The sequence below is a fragment of the Dermacentor silvarum genome, chromosome 10, assembly GCF_013339745.2.
Source record: "Dermacentor silvarum isolate Dsil-2018 chromosome 10, BIME_Dsil_1.4, whole genome shotgun sequence".
Lineage (NCBI taxonomy): Eukaryota > Metazoa > Arthropoda > Arachnida > Ixodida > Ixodidae > Dermacentor > Dermacentor silvarum.
The window spans coordinates 10,244,412-10,261,089 of NC_051163.1; the positions used below are offsets into that span (position 1 = coordinate 10,244,412).

The following is a 16,678-nucleotide window of genomic DNA, read 5'->3' on the forward strand; positions in this document are numbered from 1 at the left end:
GAAAACGCGCAAATTTTGAGCAGGTGTCAGAAGAATCGTATTGCGACAATGCGCTTTCAAATAATGACGAACAGCGAAGTGCGAAAGCAGGTGAAGCGGAATCTCCTTCCGAAAGCAGCTCGTGTATGACTGCCACAACATGCAAAATTAATGTTCATCGAGCAGTGCAAACACAGGTGCCCTACCGAACCTCAGTCTCAGTCATTGAGCGTCAGAAGTGGAGACGTAGGGAACGTGACCTCAAATCGCAGATACAGGGACTAAAAAAGTGTGTGTATAAGTACAAAGAAGAATTCCAGAAGCTGAAGGAAGACTGTAACGTCAGCGCATTTTTAGAAGTCTCCAAAAAGGCTGACGAAAACGACCTTGGTGCTTCAGTACTCTTAGAACAAGTGAAAAATTACTGCAAAGTGAAGCCGACTTGGTCAGAACTGACTATACGTCATGCTGTTGTAATGCGCAACATATCAACACGAGCGTACGAACATATGAGGAGCGAAGGAATATTACGTCTGCCTAGTCGAAGTACACTGCAGCGTTACCTCGGATCTTCAGGTGGTGAAGTCGGCATTACTAACCTGGTAAAGGAAAGACTGTCCGCGGAACTCGCCAATTACAGTTCGCCACAGACTCGCATGTGCTCTCTCATAGTTGACGAAATGAGGATAAAGCAGCGGCTACTGTACATCAAGCAAAAAGACGCTTTCATCGGTGAAGTTGATTATGGAGACGTACTTCCACCGAAAAGCACAAATGAGCCTTTGCTAGCGAATGCGTTGCTGTGCTTCGTACTGAACGGACTTTCAGTTCGATTTAGAATTCCAGTGGCGTACTTCTTCACGAAGAACTGTACTGGCGGAGAACTTCACACAGTTATGCGCCGCGTGCTAAAGGAAATTGAATCCGTCGGCTTTCTTGTCGTGCGCATCGTCACTGATAATCATAAGATTAATGTGGCAGCGTTTCAAATTCTGTGTGGTGCAAAGATGGTCCACTGTATAACTCATCCTGAAAGCTCAGATCGCAAGTTATTCTTGGCTTTTGATCAATGTGATGTGATCAAAAACGTGAGATCACAATTCTTGGCACGTGACCTTGGTAGAGATGGCGTCATAACATCCAAATACGTGAAGGAGCTATACAAGATGCAACAAGACAGCATCATTAAGCCTGTTCGATTTCTCACGAGGAAGTACGTCTTCCCGAGCAATATTGAGAAAATGAATGTCAAAAGAGCGGTTCAGCTGCTCTCGCCTCCTGTCACGGCAGCGCTGAAGTTATTGGAAGAACAGGCGGGCCACACCTGTGATGCTAGTTTTGGGGCTGTCGGAGAAACGGTGGTCTTTATGGAAACCATGCACAGATGGTTTGTCCTGATGGACATTAGCAATTGTTCACAGCACGTCCACAAAAATAACCCAGACTTCAAACAGTTCGACAGCGAAAATGACGGGCGTCTGCACTGGCTGGAGACAAAGTTTGTACAATATCTGGAAGACTTAAAGTGCCAGTCTAGTGTGAAACATTTTCTCACTAAAGAAACATGTGAAGCTTTGCTTATCACCACTCGCTCAAACGTGGAATGCGTCAGATATTTGCTGAGAGAGATGCACTTTCGATTTATTCTGACTAGAAAGTTCTCGTCTGACGCCATTGAATCTTTTTTTGGGTGGTTGAGGAGGTCAGCTGGAAGCAACGACCAGACAGACGCACGAGCAGTTCTGTGCGGAATAGAAAAGTCTCTGAAGACAGGCATTGCGTCAACATCGAAAAGCAGCAACGTGATGGACACGGAAGAAAGCTCGTGCTCGTCGCTACGCCGGCAACTGAGCGTATGCACCACGCCAGAACCATCCGAAGAATTTCCCAAAGAGGCGATAGCAGCGCTGGTCAACCACCTTACCCGACACAAAGAAACTCTTCGTTCGCCATAATGTGCAGCACTAGCGATGGTTGGCGGATACCTGTCGAGAGCTGTTAATGAGCGGGTGTCTTGCAAAGAATGTCTCAGTTTGCTGACAAAGCCCAAGCCCTCGGCGCCGTCAGATTCTCTGATTAGGCTTCAAGACAGAGGCGGTCTGTTGTATCCGTCAGACGAACTCGTAGTTGTGCTGAACTCTTTGCACAAGTATGTCGAAGTAGTGCTCGTTAAGCGAAGACATTTTAAGCAGCCGCTGAGGGAGACTGTCGTGAATGCTGCTCAAGTGCTGCGAGAGCTTGAACTATTCAAGTGTTCAGTGCCTGACCATCACGAGAAGCTGTTGGAGATCATGCTGACAAAGTTCTTCCGCCCTCTATTCACTAATTTTGCCCTGAAGGTAACGGACAAGAACGACATCGCAAAAGTTTTTTCACAGAAGCCCCTGTCAAGAAAGCTCCACAAGCTTTAAATCCAAATGATGACAATAAATGTGTTCATTGTGCAGTTATTAGAGCCGATATTGTTTTTTTCCACACTGACATACAATACTTATGCAATAATAAGCAGAAGGAAAATGAAGCTTCATAGTAGTGCTGATGAGAGATGTGGTTTCCCTTTTTATCATATTTTTTTTCTGCGGCAGAGGCAATTCCGCAGCGGCCTGTACGCGTCTGTGTCGGCGTTAAAACCCTGCAGATGTCGTAAAACGATAGATTCGGCATCGATAAAAAAATAACGTGATATATAGTTATGCTACAGCGCACGCCGCGGTAGAACGTCCTGTATTTCTATTCTGGGGTAGCACCGCCAACTGGTGGTGAGCGACGGAACTAGGTGCAACGACCGGTTCCCTGCGTTCTCGGCGCCGATGGGCAGGCATGAAATATATAGGAGGCTATGCTCCAGTAATGGGCCTGCCAGCACAACTTGTGGTGGTGAACGATACCACTTCACCAATACTACGGACTACAAGATCAGGCAGTGTGACATGGGGTCACACCACAACAGACTTGATGCCACGTTTCTTAGGCGACATGGGCCCGGACTCACGCTTGTGATAACATTTATGCAATGTGTCCTTTCACCTAGTTCCTCCCATTATCATCCCCCATTGTGACCCTCTTTCTTCCCCTTCCCTTACGTAGAGTAGCAGGCCAGATACTCCATTTTCCAGCTGACCTTTCTATATTTTCCAATCATTAAACTACTACTTCTTGATGCCACGCTGATGATACAAGCATGACAAAGTTCACAGCTTCAAGAGCCATTCATATGAAAAAATAAAAGAAGACTACAAGGATGTAGCATAAGCAACATTTGATTGCTGATAATTCACACTGAAAAAGATTTCACAATAAGATATTTATCAGGAGGCACCCTCCAATACAAGATGCATTCCAAAACTTTCACGAGGGAGGCTAAAAAATTGTGAGGTTTAACATATCGAAAATACACAGAGGGTTGCGACAGATGCCATAGTGGAGGGCTTTGGACTAATTTTGACCATCTGAGGTTCTTTCCCAAAGAATGGTACACGGGTGTTCTTGTATTCCACCCTCATCAAAATGAAGCCGCCACTGTCAGGAATCTAACCCACAACATCATGCTCAGCAGCAAAACACCAAGCCACTGTCATGGGTATTAAAGGAGGTGCTAAAAGGCATGTTTTAGTGTTGTGGCTGTTGCAGAATATCCGCTATCCACTTTGCACCTCAGGCTTCAGCATTTACAGCCCAAAGTGGACGAACTGTTAGTGATGTGCATAAATTTTTTAACTTAATGCCTCTACATAACAGATATGCAAATCATTTGTAAAGTGAGTATGTGCTTATACTGGAAGCTACAAGCGACATCAGTAGCGCTGTGCGCAAAAGAACAAGTAGAACTACCAGCAACAGCACACAGGACAAGTGAACCAAAGATAAATGTGCTGCGTGCCGTGAAGCTAATGAATTCAGACTGTAGCGAAACCTAGCCTATGAAAGATGCAGCATTGGAGGGCTTAGGATCAATTTTGACTGCCAGGGGTCCAACGTACACCTATATCTAAATATATGAGTGTTCCTGCATTCTGCCCCCCATATGAGTGTGGTCATCATGTTGGGAATTGAACCTGTGACCTCAAGCTCAATAGCAGATCATAGCCACTGAACAAACACCACAGTTGTGGAGTTGAAGCTGCTTTTTATCTGCAGAACAACACAGATTTCAAGAATCAGCACTTGTGATTTCCTTCCATAACATGGGCCCCATGCAGTAGGTTTATTTTCTTGATTTTCTATTTACACACAGCTTAAGCAAATAACAAAACCAACTGTGCACACATCGTAGTGACAATGCATGATGACATAAAATGATGAAAATAAAGAGATGAAGGTAACATTGCGCGTTTCATATGTCTATGCATCCACTCATGGCTTGCTTTGCGAGGCTTCTTTCCTTGCAGCATCTTGGAGCAACTGTGTGTCCACTTCATCTGCTGGCAGCTGAACATAACGCACTACGGACCCTCTTATGAAGCAGTTCTTGACAGAGAGCTGGAACGACAAAATGACCATTTCAGCATAAAAAATATTTGCTGGTAACATGAGCACACACGCTGTCTGACAAAGAAAGAATGCAGAAATTATGTTTTCCCTTTCTTTTTTAACACTTCACTGTTTCATACCTATGCCAAGTCAGTGGTACTTGCACTAAAATAGACCAGCACAGATTTACTGCGTGAGCCCACTGTTACTAAGATCACCATCCTAAAAAAAAATAAAAGGAATATGATGAGCCTGTAGCAAGCTGACAGTGGGGCTGGTTGGTTATTGCTCATATACAAAATAAGCAAAAAATGAGGAAAGAGGAACAATTCTTTAGCCCTGTTCGTTTGCTGACGAACCTGGCTTATTGGGCTGAAAATGGTTTAAATGCTATAAACGAAAGTTTTAAAACTGTATCGTCACTAGTAATCTAGTGGTGCTTTATCTAGTTAATGACATAAGTGAAGTGGCTGAAAGCACACATTTCTTCCCATTTAAAGTAGTAAGCAAAGTAACAATGCCAGCAACTTAAATAGCTATGGCCAATAACCTTGAAAAAGCATATATAAATGTGACAATGAAAACGAATACATAAGCACAATATATACTAGTGGCATCACAAACAAATGCTCCCAATCGTCACTGAACACTGCTATCACCAACAAAGTTTTTTAGATGCATTGATGTAATAAAGAGCCGATGTTGCTATGTGGAGTGGGTTATTAACTCAGGAAAACTTGCACATGGAAGCAGTAGTAGCTTATGAAAAATTTGAAGTGGGCTTGATAAAGTTGTTAAGAAGGCTCAATGACTGCTGTGAAAATCTGGTTGTGTACACAATGACTCTTATCTGTCTTTCCCGCCTCCCCATGTGTCGGCTGGCCAACACAGCACAACAATGGTTGACCTTCCTGCCTTCTTTAACTCTCTCCTCAACATCAAGGATGTCATGTCATGCTAAGAGATTTTCAAAGTATGGTGTTGCTTGAAGTAATCCATATGGCAGTCAACTTTTGCTGATATCTGATGGTGCTTATTGAACGTGTTTTAATGTTATTATGATATTCATTCGGTATTCAACTTTTTTTGAAATTTGCACCTACTTATTATGGCAATTTTAATGAATAGACGTTTAGGTATTGTTTGTCTAAGCTATACTCCATTAAGGCTTGTTTTACCATGTGCAAGTGACACGGCGCATTACAGTATCCTTCGCGCATGCGGAAGATCAACTGATCAACTATACCTGGCTAGCCACACAAAAGCAGCGTCAGCTCTGACATGCGGCAACCAACCAGTGCGAGCAAACTGTGCAGTCATAGTTCGCGCCCTTTCACGGAGAAAGATCAATATGCGAACGTTACTCACCATGTGGGGGTACTTGTCCTGCTCAGTCACACTGATGTCTGTGAGCTTTATGTTTAGATACTGGTCCACTGAGTGGAGCGTTCCGCACATACTGGCAAGAAGAAAACAAACAAAAATAAATACAACCCTTTCAAAAGCGCATAAATGGTTGGTAGCTTGACAGACGCCTCACCTCAGGTCGTTTTTCAGCTCAACGACAACATCCTTGCCGACCAAGGACTTGAAAAACGAGTAGAACAACTGTAAAAATATTACATAAACATGAATAACAGGTTGAATTTGTTCATACGCAAACTATACACGCAAGAACGTTTCGTCAACGTAACCGAGAAGCAAGCAGTCAAAAACACCCGCTTTCTCGTGCTCTAGCATGCCACAACTCTAAGCACAAACTGCAGTAAAGAAAACACATGGGCAAACTTCTCACCATGTTCACAAACACGCAAAAAGAAAGTTTCTTGATAGCACAAACGTCCTTTTCTAGCGCCGAACTAGCCGAACCACCGGACTGCACGGGTCGCAAGGGGTGCACCAGAGATCCGTAGGCAGCAGGGCACTGATGCCGATGGTGATCGTGGCTGCCGTGACGCATAGATAGGGTGGCTAGAAGGGGAGGTGTGAATACCGGCGGCGCAAGCGTGACCCCTCAGCGCACCGATGCCGCAGGGCGGCGCTGTTGACCGAGGCGCGGGAAGCCAGCAGCAAGATAGAATTTGAGGAGCGATTGAGAGAGATGGCAGAAAAGCGGTGGGCAAGGAGAGTTTTCAGTTATTTGTACATGAGGAATGTTGATACAAAATGGAGGAAGCTGACCAGAAAACTGTCAATCAAATATTTGGACTGCAGGAGGGGTGCAAACCAGGAAACAGCGGTTAAGAAAAAGGTTAAGGAAACAGAGAGGGGTCTGTGGAAAACAGGGATGCAGACGAAATCAGCACTGGGCACATACCGAACTTTCAAGCAAGAAATTGCCAAAGAAAATATCTACGATAATTCTAGGGGAAGCTCTTTGTTGTTTGAAGCCAGGACGGGAGTATTGCGGACTAAGATGTACCGAGTCAAGTACCAAGGTATAGACACGTTGTGCTGTGCGTGTGGAGAAGAAGAGGAAACGGCTGAACACCTCGTACTTTTCTGTAAGGGGCTTAACCCTACAGTGCAAGGCAACGGGGCTGATTTTTTCAAAGCATTGGGGTTTAGGGACAGTGAAGGCAAAATAGACTTTAAGCGGGTAGAAATAACCAAACAGAGGTTATCTGATTGGTGGATAAAATTAAGGCAGGGGTGAAATTTCACCCACCACAAAGTACAAATTATGTTAATAGCCATGGCTAGGTGGCGTATGCCACCGCCCGATTTAAAGGGTTCAGCCTCATCCATCCATCCATCCATCCATCGGGAAGGCACGCATCCGAAATCAGCGCATCGCCAGCCTCGGGTATCGCGCGTTGTCTGCGAGCGTCATGGAATATACGTCTTTATCCATGAAATCAACGTTTTATCAGCCCACATCACTACTCCTGTGAGATTTTACGGGCCCAGTTCGCATTGCGTCGATAGATTCAAACGCGTTTTTTTTTTTTTTTTTTCCTCCGGATCAGGATCATAGGGGCTGGGGGCTCTGGAATAATTTCGACCACTTCGGTTTCTTTAACGCGCACTCACACCTTACGGCACACAGGTGCCTTGCATTTCGACTCCCTCAAAATGCGACCGTCGTCGTCGAGGTCAGCAGTAATCACCCTAAGCGTGCCGTACGTACGACCTGTAAACTGCAGTCATTACCCGATTACTTCTCGACGTACAAACCACTTTGTGACAGCGCTTGAAGACGTGTAGCATGTCCTTTCGACGCTCAAATATGCAATTTACTATGATTTCAGACAGCAACAGATCTGGTCATAAAATAGTTTATTTAAGTGAGGAAAACAACTATGGGAAAATTTGATCTACAATACGCAATATTTCAGTGCTTTTAGTTTATTCTCAGTGCCCTGCTGAATGACACCTTTAAGCAAAAAATGAATCCTTGTTACGCAATAAAAACGTACAACTGATGCTGTCAGGGCAGCAGAATGCTCTAGGCAACCAATTTTTGGCACATCACCAATTGATCAACTGCATAAACTTTGCCACAGCTTTGGCATGCAATTAAACGAGTGAGTTTGACTTTCTTTTCTTTCAATAAGGGCATTAATTGACCAGCTTGTAGAATGGTTCTGATAGATATAAAAGGCCCCCAAGGTCCCTTCTGTTTGTTCTTTAGATTCCACAAAGGTTTCGTTGTGAAGCTGCCCAGCCAAGTAGATGCTACAGCTGGGCCGCGATTTTGTAGCGATGTCTTATGACTTATTTTGGAATAGTCTTATCATCCACCGCTCACGGCCGGCTGATCCCGTTGATAACGCGAGCGGACCGTCGCTCTGACCACTGACAAAGCGCGAAAAGGCATTATTACTTTAAAGTCATCGCTACAAAATAGCGGCCCTGGCAAGTCCTTCTCCAATGAAGAACACTACCATTTTGGTTAACACAACAGGCGCAGCATTTCGTCCAATGCAAACTCTGCAGTCCAGTAACGAGCAATGTTTTGTTTAAACTTTTGCACTGACCACAGTTCCAAAGGTCGCTTAAGCTCGACAATGAACAATTCTTCTGCGACTGGACTGGGCATTCCATCCCGCTGTATATTTACAGCCTCCACGTCTGCCGGTGGGCATGTATTCCCCCGTCTTGTCAATAGACAAGCGCCGCTTCTCTTGTAAGATAATAATAATAATAATAATACTTTATTCGTACTCAGAGAGTCGAATATGTAGTCCAGGCATACAGGGTCATAGTAGGCGGAACTGCCTATACCGGAGTGGTTTGCGTGCCGAACCTGGGACCCGTGGAGCGTGTGAGACATCTCTTCGTTTTCTTTCTTTCGTCAGAGTCCTTCTAATGTAGTTTGGCAAGTTCGGAAGTACTGTGGGCACGGCATCTTCTGAGAGGGCAGGAATGTGACGTGGTATCAAGACTGCAGTTCCATTACTAAAGTCACGAACGATAAACCTAAGGAAACAGGAAAAAAAAAAAGAAGAAGAAAAGGCGGTGGTGATCAGATTGAGCTAGCGTGAAAGGCCTCGTGAATAATACTAGGATGGTAATTGGAAATGCCACGACGACGCTGTGCAACACGCTATGTATCGCGAGAAACACCACAAAACAGGCGACGAGACCAAAACTGACGGCGAAGGCACGGAGGCGAGGCGAGGCCGGCAGGCCGGCGCGGCTATGCTTCCCGCGCCGCGAGCGGTAGCGCCATATTTCTCCTGGTGGCATCGGTGCGCAAGGGGGTCACGCGCGCCTGCAGGAAAGCGCCGCCGGTATTCACACCTCCCCTTCTAGCCACCCTAGCATAGAGTAAATATGCCGTGCCGAGAGCGTTGGGTCTTGGAGGCCGTTAAATGATCATACCCCAACTATAAGTGTACCCCAACGCACGGTGTAAGAATAGGTCCTAAGAATAGGTCTTACACTATTCTTACACCGTGCCCCAACGTAACGTTGTCACACACGTCATACGTTATGCTTTTCTGTACCAGTCACATGGGGTCCTTTAGATCGCGATCGAAACCGAATGAAATCGAATTTCTCCATCCGTAGCCTACTACCCCCCGCCCCTAAAGTGTCATTACCGGTGTTCTGTTACCCACATAATTTGAGGATTCTTTTGCGTTGCCTCTTCCTTTTCACTTTTGTTGGGCTAAAAGCTTACGGCATCATTGTTGGCACGGACGTGCACGCCTTTTAATTTATACTTTCGCTTTATTTCGGCAAATTAGGACAATAGGAGAACAAGCGCATTAGAAGCACAAGCGGCGGCTGCCTCATCCGTGTTTCCTCCACTTCAACATCTCTCTTTTTTAATTTCCGCTGAGAACACCATGCACAGACACAATATATTTAAATATTATAAGACCGAGACCGACCAAGCTGTCAAGCGCTTTTTATTCCAAAAAGGAAACGCCCCAGCTCATGCGCTAATAAGTATAAGGTCAGGGATGATGAGGATGACTATGTACAAATAAAAACGACGAAGTACGTTAATAGTGCTTACACTAACTTCCCCCTGTCATGGAAGCGGCCAGCCTGGCCGCAGATTAGAGATTATCTAAACGGGAAGTGAAGGGCTTCATCCGCGAGACGTGAACAATTTCGGTATTCCGGCGGCGCCGGTCAGTGACGGAGTGTACTGGGCGGACGAGGTAGTTCACTGCAGATGTTTGTTGCACAACAGTGTATGGGCCAATGTAGCATTGAAGGAACTTCTCACAGAGGCCTGGAGTTCGGACTGGATTCCAAAGCAGGACTTGGTCTCCAGGGTGAAAACGGAGGTCGCGGCGTTTGTTGTCGCAGCGACGTTTGCACTCAGCTTGAGGTAACTTCCATGCTTTGCCGGGCGATTTGACGGCAGTGTGCAACTCGGGCAGCAAAATCTTCTGGAAGGGACGCGTTAGGCGAAGAAGGTGTTAAAAAGAATTCTCTGTCGAATATGGTGGAAGGAGATCGTCCATACACAAGGAAGAAAGGGCTGTAGGCGGTAGTCTGTTGAATAGCAGTATTATATGCGAATGTCACAAAAGGAAGAATTTTATCCCAGTCAGTGTGGTCAGGACGGACGTACATGGAAATCATGTCAGACAGCGTACGGTGGAAGCGTTCAGTAAGGCCATTGGTTTGCGGATGATAGGTAGAAGGAGATTTGTGTACGGTATCAGCGGCCCGAATAACTTCCTCGAGAACTTGGGAAATAAACGCATTGCCATGGTCACTCAGAAGAACGCGAAGAGCCCCCTGGCGCAAGACGATGGAGCGCAAGAAAAGGTCAGCGACCTCAGAAGCGGTACCGGATCGCAGAGGGGCAGTCTCGGCATATCTTGTTAAATGGTCGACCGAAGTGACAATCCAATGGTTACCGGAGGATGTCAAAGGCAAGGGACCATATCAATGCCAAAAAATTCAAAAGGTGCGTCCGGGCAAAGGAGAGGTTGTAGTAAACCGGCAGGAGGGGATGTCGAGGGTTTGCGGTGCTGACATGACGCACAAGAGGCAACGTATTTGGCCACCGTTGTGGATAGGCCAGGCCAGAAGCAGCGACTCGTGATGCGGTCGCAAGTCTTGTGGAAGCCTAAATGGCCAGCCGATACGTCGTCACGAAGTGCCTATAATACTCGTAGGCGAAGGCAGCAAGGTAGAACTGGGACCCACCGGTGACCTGTTGGGTGGTAAACGTAGCGGTGTAGCACGCCACCTTGAAGGCGGAATTGTCGAAGTTGGCGTCGCAAGTGGCTGTTGGGTGGTTCGGCGAACCCACTAAGGCGATCCATGAGAGTCGACAGTAGGAGTCGGCCCACTGAAGCAAGACGAAATCAGAGCGTGATGAAAGCGTAACTTGGTCCAGGGGCATTATTAAGAGCTGGTGTGAGGCAGGCGTAGCATCGGAACGACATGGTGGGGAAGACGACGGCGCGTTACCGGGAGAGAGCGAGAGTGGGCAAGGAGACAATGCGTCTGCATCATTATGACTTTTTCCAGACTTGTACGTTATTATTTTATTGTAAAAAAGTCATATTCCTGCAAGCGGAGTATCTAGCGTCCTAAGCGTCCTGACATGTTTTTCATTGATGACAGCCAATACAGAGCATGATGGTCGGTGACGATAGTGAAGTGGCGGCCGTAAAGGTATGGGCGAAATTTCTGCAGAATAGACCAAACGATAGCCAGGCACTCTTGCTCTGTAATGGTGTAGCTCTGCTCAGCTGGAGAAAGTGTTCGGCTGGCATATGCTATGACTTGCTCTTTAGAGGCTGCATTACGTTGCAGAAGTACTGCTGCAATACCTTGTGCGCTTGCGTCAGTATGGAGTATGGTGGGGGCTCCATCATCGAAGTGGCGAAGCACTGGTCCGGAAGTAAGATGTTGCTTAAGAGCTTGAAAAGCCGACTCTCAGTCGTTAGTCCGTGTGAAAGAGGCACCGGTAACCAGTAGCTTGTGTAGAGGAGCTGCTATTGCAGCGAAGTTGCGTATAAATCGACGAAAATATGACGCCAAACCGAGGAAACTACGTAGATCTTTCTGCTGTTGGGGGCGAGGAAACTGGAGAACAGCACTAATATTTTCGGTGTCTGGCTGGATGCCATCTTTTGAGACAACGTGGCCCAATACTTTTATTGTTTTGCTTGCAAATTTGCATTTTTTTGTATTGATCTGGAGATCAACATTTGCAAGGCACGTGAGAACTTCGTCTAATCGATGAAGGTGTTGGCTGAAGTTAGACGAAAAGATGACAATATCGTCCAGATAACAGAGGCAGGTCTTCCATTTTAGTCCACAAAGTACGTTATCTATCATGCGCTCAAATGTGGCGGGAGCGTTACAAAGGCCAAAAGGCATCACGTTAAATTCATAAAGTCCGTCTGGTGTAGCGAATGCGGTCTTTTATTTGTCAGTCTCGTTCATCGGAATTTGCCAATATCCTGATCGAAGATCAAGGCTGGAGAAATACTCCGCCCCTTATTGTAGTGTGTCCGAAGCGTCGTCAATTCGAGGTATTGAATATACGTCCTTGCGTATGATCTTATTGAGCGCTCGATAATCGACGCAAAAGCGAACGAAGCCATCTTTTTTATGTCAGCAACCTGTTTTTCAATGACCTTCCGTTCGGACGGCGATACACGATAGGGGCGTCGTCGTATTATTATAGCGGAACCATCGGTTTCGGTGCGGTGTGTAGCCACAGAAGTTTAGCTCAACACAGGGGAACAGCTATCGAAACAGGCTTTGTGCTTCGCCAAGACCACCAGTAATACCCCTGACACACGGACAGTCGCATGTAATCGACATGCGCAGCTTATATAGTAAATATTTTCTCTCTTGCTGCTTTAACAAGCAGCGCTTCTTTTTTTTCGGCGTTCATTTGAGGAACCATCTAAAGAAGTTAGTGTGCTGCTGTGTGTCATCGGCGCAACTCCTTTCTGCAAAGGGTCCTTATTCGGAGTAACAAAAGGGGTGTCCTGCAAAGGACTTTACTTTTGCCCGTGTGTCAGGGATACTTCGGACTGCGCGGCTGTTAGGTCAGAACCAGGGACGGCTGGGGGAGCGCAAGAATCATCCAAACCTGAGGTTGGTGCTGCTGAGAAGGGCAAAGCGTGACTATATAGAGATGGGTTGAGTGTCGGCGAGGGTTGCCACAGTCATCCCTTTGGGCAGCATCCCAGGATCTGGGGTCGTGTTGCAGGCAGACAGAAGGGCGCGGCCACGTGAAAACCGGACGAGACAGTCGGCAATGAGAATTCCGCGAGAAGTACAGCGGGAAGAACGGGCGACTAGAGCGTCTCCCTCGGCGATCTGACCGGATGTTACGGCTACAACGTCTTTGTGACCAAGACGCAGGACGTAGTCTACAGCGAGGGCCAAGTTCACGGGTGAAGGTGAAGAGTCCGTAACAGGTGCAAGCGCTGTATCCGTGATATGGACAACTTGCTCTCTACGCGTGAAATGACGGCTGAAGCAGAATGTAGGAAGTCCCAACCCAGTACAAGTTCATGGATACACGTTGGAAGGACAATAAATTCAATGAGGTGGCGAATGCCGTCGATGAAATCACAAGCAGTACACTGTCCGTCGGGGTGAATGAATGCATCATTAGCACCACGCAAAATAGGTCCAAAATAAGGCGTTTTTACTTTCCGTAACCATGAACACAGATCACTACGAAGAACAGAAACGGCGGCACCGGTATCGATGAGAGCTGACGCGGGAACACCTTCAACAGTTACCTAAAGCATGCTGGCCGGGCGAACAGGAGGAATTTTTGAAGACCGACAGGAAGACCGATAGGATACACAGGACAAAGTTTGTTATATTTTTGAAAGAGAAAGAGGTAGCCAACTAAATGGATAGCCTATGCCTAGAGAATGAATATGTTGATGTATGTTCACCTCACTTCAAATTACTTTGCGTGCTTTTTTGGCCCTGAAAAAAACCTGCTAGCTTCAGTGACCCCTTCGGCAGAGTCGTCTATCAACGGCGTGGGAAAAGCACGTGAGTGATATGTGTCTCAATATTGATTCTCTTTGCCGTAGGCAATGCTAACGACCAGCGAAAAAAAGAAAAGAAAAGAAAGAAAGAAAGTATGAAGTAACAGCGCGTAATGAACAAGGACGAGAAAGGAACGAAGACCACAGGACAAGCGCTCAGTAGCGCACCCAGGATCTCTGCCAGGGGGGGGTTGACAGTTTGCCAATACCATCTAAACAGCACTAATTTCGATTTCTTAACGGAAAATTGTCAAAAAATGCGCTTTTTGCGAGTGTGCAGACAATTGCGCGTCTTATACATCTTAGTTGCAGTACTCAAATGCGTAAGGAAAGAAAAGGGGTTAAACAAAAGGGGGGGTTAAGTCGGCCTCAAGGGGGGGTTACAACCCCCGAATCCCCCCCCCCCCCGTCGGTGCGCCACTGCAAGCGCTGACTGCCAACTGAATGTTTATTAGTAACAGCGCATTACGCGCTGTTACTTCATACCTTCGCTCAACTATGAACCAACTAGCCCTCATCAAGTTGTTACTAAAGAAAGAAGAAGCTTTTCTAATTCTTCACAACATTTACGCATTCGATGGGATGGGATTTATCACCTCTCGCATGCAGAGGCCATAAATACGAAGTGTTTCAGCAAACACTTCCAAAAATTTTTTTAAAGGTTGCCTGTGGCAGATAGCACAATTCTAGTTCGTGAGCTGGCCTACTCGAAGAGGCGGACATTACTTGCACAAAAAATTGAAATGAATAATCAACTAAAAAACCAAAATTCACCAATTAGGTTTTTAACATATTAACTTATGGCCCATGTTGCAATTTACAAATTCTAGCGATTCGTACAGCCGCGCGATTCACCGCAACTCCGAAAATTCGATTCATCATCATTATCTGCCTATTTTATGTCCACTACAGACGGCCTCTGTCAGTGATCTGCAATGACCTCTGTCTCTTAACTCTGCAACACTAGGGGCGCGGAAAGACAGCTCAACAAGGAAGACAGCGCGCATGAAGTTAGCAGCCATCCCTGCTCGTCGACGAACAGGGATGGCTGCTAACTTCATGCGCGCTAATGATGATAAGGATCGATCCTTATCATTGCATCCACCAATGATTACCAACAATGGGATATGGCACGCGGGCCGCATAAGCATCAGCCGCGCACAGTCATTCACAGGCACGACAAGGCTAGAGGAGAAGACGCGTGCTCTCCTTCCTATTCGCGTTTGATTACGTGACCTACAACTAACCCGAATGTTGAGCGCGTGGGAAGATAATGCCCATCAAGCTGCCATCCTTTTCGGCTCACTGTTACATGCTTTTCCCGCACCCACAGTGTATGGGTCGCTCATTTATATGGATTTTGGATTTAATACGGAACATCACGGCGACGACAACAGCGAAAGTTTGCCTGGAGTGTCGATATAATTGGTTTCGCCATAAAGCGAGAAGTAGAAAATTGTTAGCAAAGGGTATATATATATATATATATATATATATATATATATATATATGGGTAGGTTTCGGAAAGCTGGTCGGGCCCCAGCACCCCCCCCCCCCCCCCCCGGAATGATGAAAGCTTTCTGCCTATGCGGATCATCTTTCATGCTTCTGATCAGTTCACCTGCATTAGAGATGTATCGAATAGAATAAATAGTTTTTTCTTTTGCACCCCAAACGGACTGCAGGCATTTTTCATGTCCTACTCCCACATTACAGTTTGGAAATATTTGGTACTCGCTTCGATATTCGGAAATCGTTTTTCAAATATTCGCATTCGATTCGATTAAAAATGCCTCAGTTTCGCCGAAAGGCGAAGCATCGATTGTGATAGCAATTTATTAGACAGCTATACAAAGTAAGGATAGTAGTTTTATCGGCCGTAAAACGTTGTAAACATTCGCTTATACTAACTAAATTAACAAACATGGTATCACGCGCGCACAGGCAAACATGAACACATCTCACTCGATGACTGCATGCAGACACTTGCTGCCAAAACGCTGGCGTGAGGAAGCGCGGCAGCAGTCGTAAGCGAATTGCCTTCGTGTTCCAAGCTCTCGCTTCAACGTGAACTGAGCGGCGAAGCTATCGGCGTGAATAGACTCTGTAGATTGCTTTCAGGGTAGGGCCCAGCGTCTGCGATCAGGCGTGCCATGCTCAGTCGTCGCCAGAGTAACATACCCCCCTCCCCGCGGTGCGTTGAGCGCAGTGGAAGACGGCGTGCTTCCTCCCTTGCACAAGATCGAGCGTGATCAAGCCCCCCATCCTCGGCTCACCCTCGCACACTTTCAGTCACGCACGCAGCATACGGGGCGCGGCACCGATGTTATCGCACTTGGACTATATACGGAACATCATGCCGACGCCGACGGCGGCGGCGGAAATGCGCCTGGAGTGTCCAATTTGCTGTCGCAATAAATATAGCGTTATTCGAACACCCCTACGATTTTTACAACTTCAAGATTTGCTTTAATTAAATATACCATTTGTTCTTATTTGGTGCTAAAATAATCATTAGCTAAGTGAAGGATTCCGTTTCGCGCCCATACCATGTGTGCGACTAGCAATTGCGTATACGTAAGTACAATGTTCGGCTCCGAACAAGCGTTGTCGAAATGCATGACGTCACAAGGAGCTGGTGCAAAAATAGTCGGGAATTTCAAGGTATATCGTTTTTGCGTCCTTTCTGGCCTACAATCTTTCCGATCATGGTAAGACTGACCCACATTCAAAGGAAATATAATCGCAGCGAAACAGTGATGGTAAAATACAGTGTC

At 46.3% G+C, this 16,678-nt stretch overlaps 1 protein-coding gene across 1 annotated transcript; it reads right to left on the bottom strand.

The window, feature by feature from the left end:
- Nucleotides 1-4,085: 4,085 nt before the first annotated feature.
- Nucleotides 4,086-6,383, bottom strand: LOC119465890 (U6 snRNA-associated Sm-like protein LSm2). Its single transcript, XM_037726363.2, has 4 exons — nucleotides 6,245-6,383; nucleotides 5,990-6,057; nucleotides 5,818-5,908; nucleotides 4,086-4,458 (listed from the first exon to the last, which is right to left on the bottom strand). Exons 1-4 carry the CDS (start codon nucleotides 6,245-6,247, stop codon nucleotides 4,333-4,335), a joined length of 288 nt encoding a protein of 95 aa, XP_037582291.1. The 5' UTR covers nucleotides 6,248-6,383; the 3' UTR covers nucleotides 4,086-4,332.
- Between the last annotated feature and the right edge of the window lie 10,295 nt (nucleotides 6,384-16,678).